Below are 3,497 nucleotides of genomic sequence, written 5' to 3'. Positions count from 1 at the left end.
CTAAATCTCATCTTGAATTGTAATCCAAAAGTGTTGGAGAAGGGACCTCATGGGAGGTGATTAGATCATGGTGGCAGTTCCCCTGTGCTGTTCTTGTGATAGTGAGTGAGTTCTCATGAGAGCTTATGATTTTTATAAGGGGATTTTCCCCACTTTGCTCTGCACTTGTCTCTCCTGCCACCATGTGAAGGACATATTTGTTTCCCTTTCCTCCGTAATTGTAAGTTTCCTGAGGTCTCCCCAGCCCTGTGGAACTGAGTCAATTAAACTTCTTTCCTTTATAAATTACCCAGTCTCAGGCAGTTCTTTATAGCAGCATGAAAATGGACTAACAGTGCGAACTTACTTGTTACCATAGAGATTACATTTCACCATGAGATTTGGAACAGATAAAACACCTAAACCATATCAAATGGATTTACCTCACTAGCAAGGCTCACTAACTAGGTAGCATCTGAGTACTACTGACTGCTAGAAGGAGAAGGGAAAAATACTAGGTGTGCCTTGTGCCAGAAGAGGACCACCAGGCACAGCTTACTTCTTCGAGAGACTAACGTCACATGCCATAAATTCACTATCTATCTCTTGATAATTCCAGCTAACGTTTTACAACTATTGCAATAATAGTACTCTATTCTCTATCTTTCTGTAAGTTTTATTTTCACAATTTAAACACTCAATATATCAAAAAAAGTAAAAAGAATTCATTCTTCTCTTACACTCTTTCTTGTCCCTAAAAGAGGTTCATACATTACCAAAGACATTTCAAAGAGAATATTTACTCCTGGAATAATCATTTAAACTCTGTGCCTGTTTTCTTATCTATAAAATAGAGAAGTGCTCTGTGCTTTGCCTACATTACAAGACAGTTGTATGTGAGAAACTGCATGTATAGAAGGATGGAAAAACCATAGGATTTACAGCCACAGAGTAATGGGTTCTATCTAATTCTGGCTCTGAAACTGAACGAGTTGTGTGACTTTGGACAAGTTATATAACTTCTCAAGTACAGGCATATAGGATATATGTACACATAGTATCCAAAACAGTGCTTGATATACAATAGGTGCTCAATAAACAATAACTGTTACATAACAGTCTTTTGTAAACCACAAAACACTTTAAATGCAATTTGTTAATGATATATAGAAAAAGGGAGAAAAAGTAGTGAACAAAACTAGTAAGAAAGAAATGCAGTATTCAGAGTGTGAGTATAAGATGTGTTTGAGGAGTGAGTAGCATTGCATAGCTGCAGGATGGGTTTGCTGACAAAAGGAGAGAGTCTGATTTTTATTGTCAAGAATATAGAAAACTATGCATAGAGGGCATTTTGAGAAAAATATAACAAAATAGGATCTATATTGTAAGAAAATCACTGTTTGGAAATGTGGAAGATGGTATGAAGGGAGAAAAACTGGAGGCAAGACAACCACTTGGTTAGGAGGTAAGAGTGCATGATACTGATCTATAGCAATGGGGATGAGACAGAGGGGCTGGAACTGAGTCACAGAGAAGAGATAGGAGGCTGTTAACAAGAATCTAGTGAAGGGAAAAATCAACAGAGTAGGGGTGTCAACAAATGAGGACAACAAATAAACATTTAGATCATCTTCATGAGTAAAGAGAAGTTCCGTATGATTTCAAGGCTTCAAGTGGAAGATTTCAAGAAAGTCAATTCCATTGTTCAAGAACAAGGAGAAAGGAGCATATGTGCAAGTGAAGATGAATTCAGGTTTGGACAAGAGAAGCCAAAGGCATTTAAACTGATGCCCAATAGGTAGACACCAGAAAGAGACCTGGGCTTCTTAGGGAGATTTGGGAGTCATCACTATAGAGGTCACCATCATAGAAGGAGTTGTCACTACAGAGTGACATCCCATAGAGATGATGAGAGTCATCCCCAGAGTCATCACCATAAGCAGAATGAATGAGAATCAAAAAGAGATTAGGATTTCCAAAACAATAAATTACAGGATGGAGCCTTAATAAATGTAACACATTTACATAGGCACTAATAAGAGTAAAGGTTGACCAAATATTTAAAGCCTCTACCAGCAATGGACTTGAAAGGAATAATACAGTATGAAAATGAAAGTAACAGCTGTCTACACAAATTTTATTAATGTATTGAATTTGTGATTTTTACATCCAATCTATAGAAATAAAATTAGTAAAAATCAATGGGTTCCTTTAGGTATAAAAACTAGAATTGGTCAACTCAAGGCCTCTAAATTTGTGCTATGAAATGAAACAATTTTTTTTTTTGTTTCAGACAGAGTCTCTCTGTCGTCCAGGCTGGAGTGCAGTGGCATGATCTCTGCTCACTGCAACCTCTGCCTCCTGGGCTAAAGCAATTCTTCTGCCTCAGCCTCCTGCGTAGCTGGGACTACAGGCATGCACCACCAGGCCCAGCTATTTTTTGTATCTTTAATAGAGATGGGGTTTCAACATATTGGCCAGGTTGATCTCGAACTCCTGACCTCGTGATCTGCCCACCCCGGTCTCCCAAAGTGCTGAATTTACAGGCATGAGCCACCGCGCCTGACCAAAATCTTGTTTTTATATCAATAAATGTCCAAAAGATAGTAATTTAAAATTCTTACTGTTTATTTATATATTGCATAGCTCAAAAAGTTTGAAAAACTGAAGTTTTAACAGGAAGTCAGTAAATGCTCATAGATCCCCTTAGCACTTGGGGAAAAAGAGCCTTGGAGTCCTTAGAGATAGGAATCTTGACAGCAGAATTTCAGATGTTTCAATCACTTGCCAAGGAAGTGCCATACTTGCTCTGCATTTAAAATGGGGAAAGAGGGTATTGGGGAAGGGATAAAAGAAAGAAGGAGGGAGAAGGGAGTGATTAATAAAATTTAATTTAGACTTTTAGGAAGTACTTAGGCAGATACAAACAGTCATAAACTCTCTATCTAAAGTTGCATTTCTCTATTTAAAGCTATTTCCCTTTAAACTTTTGTCCCAAGTTCTCTAATTTGGCCCAAGCCTTATATAAAGCTATACTAAACATTTTAGAACCTTCCTACTTTATTTCTTGTATCTTTCCGGGTCATTTTAGTCTCTAGCAGACAACACAGAAGTGCTACAATATGAAAGGTTTAGATAAAGCTCGTATAGTAAAATTTGACTATACAAAAAATACCCCAAATGGGATAGTATTGCAAAGAAACAATTTGTTAGCTTACTATATAAGGAATACAGTTTGCTTTCCTATGAAATCATGTCTATGAATTTACTCCTTTCTAAACATGTCATACTTGACTCACAGTAAATAGTTCTCATACTTCTTCCAAATCTGCAACTTGAATATTCTTCTAATATTTTATATTAAAACAAAAAGCCAAAAGCCTTGCAATATTTTGAAAGACAAATGATGTGTGCACATGCTTAAATTTTGAAAATGTCACTACAGAGCATTTTTACTTGTTTATTAAAATAGCTTCAAATAATGCTAATAAAATATTGTATTTATTTTAATTCTACAA

The 3,497-nt window shown here is 36.4% G+C and overlaps 1 protein-coding gene across 1 annotated transcript in view; it reads right to left on the bottom strand.

Annotated features, from left to right (window-relative positions):
* Window positions 1-2,586: 2,586 nt before the first annotated feature.
* PPA2 (inorganic pyrophosphatase 2) overlaps window positions 2,587-3,497 on the bottom strand; it is a 115,813-nt gene continuing 114,902 nt past the window's right edge. Inside the window, exon 11 of the mRNA XM_017862961.1 lies at window positions 2,587-2,788. Within this exon, the coding sequence (XP_017718450.1) occupies window positions 2,760-2,788 (29 nt within the window). The 3' untranslated portion in view covers window positions 2,587-2,759. The remainder of the gene's footprint in view (window positions 2,789-3,497) is intronic.

Source organism: Rhinopithecus bieti, unplaced genomic scaffold, assembly GCF_001698545.2.
Source record: "Rhinopithecus bieti isolate Rb0 unplaced genomic scaffold, ASM169854v2 scaffold_64846, whole genome shotgun sequence".
In the NCBI taxonomy this organism is placed as follows: Eukaryota; Metazoa; Chordata; class Mammalia; order Primates; family Cercopithecidae; genus Rhinopithecus; species Rhinopithecus bieti.
This window is presented reverse-complemented; position numbering and strand designations above follow the sequence as displayed.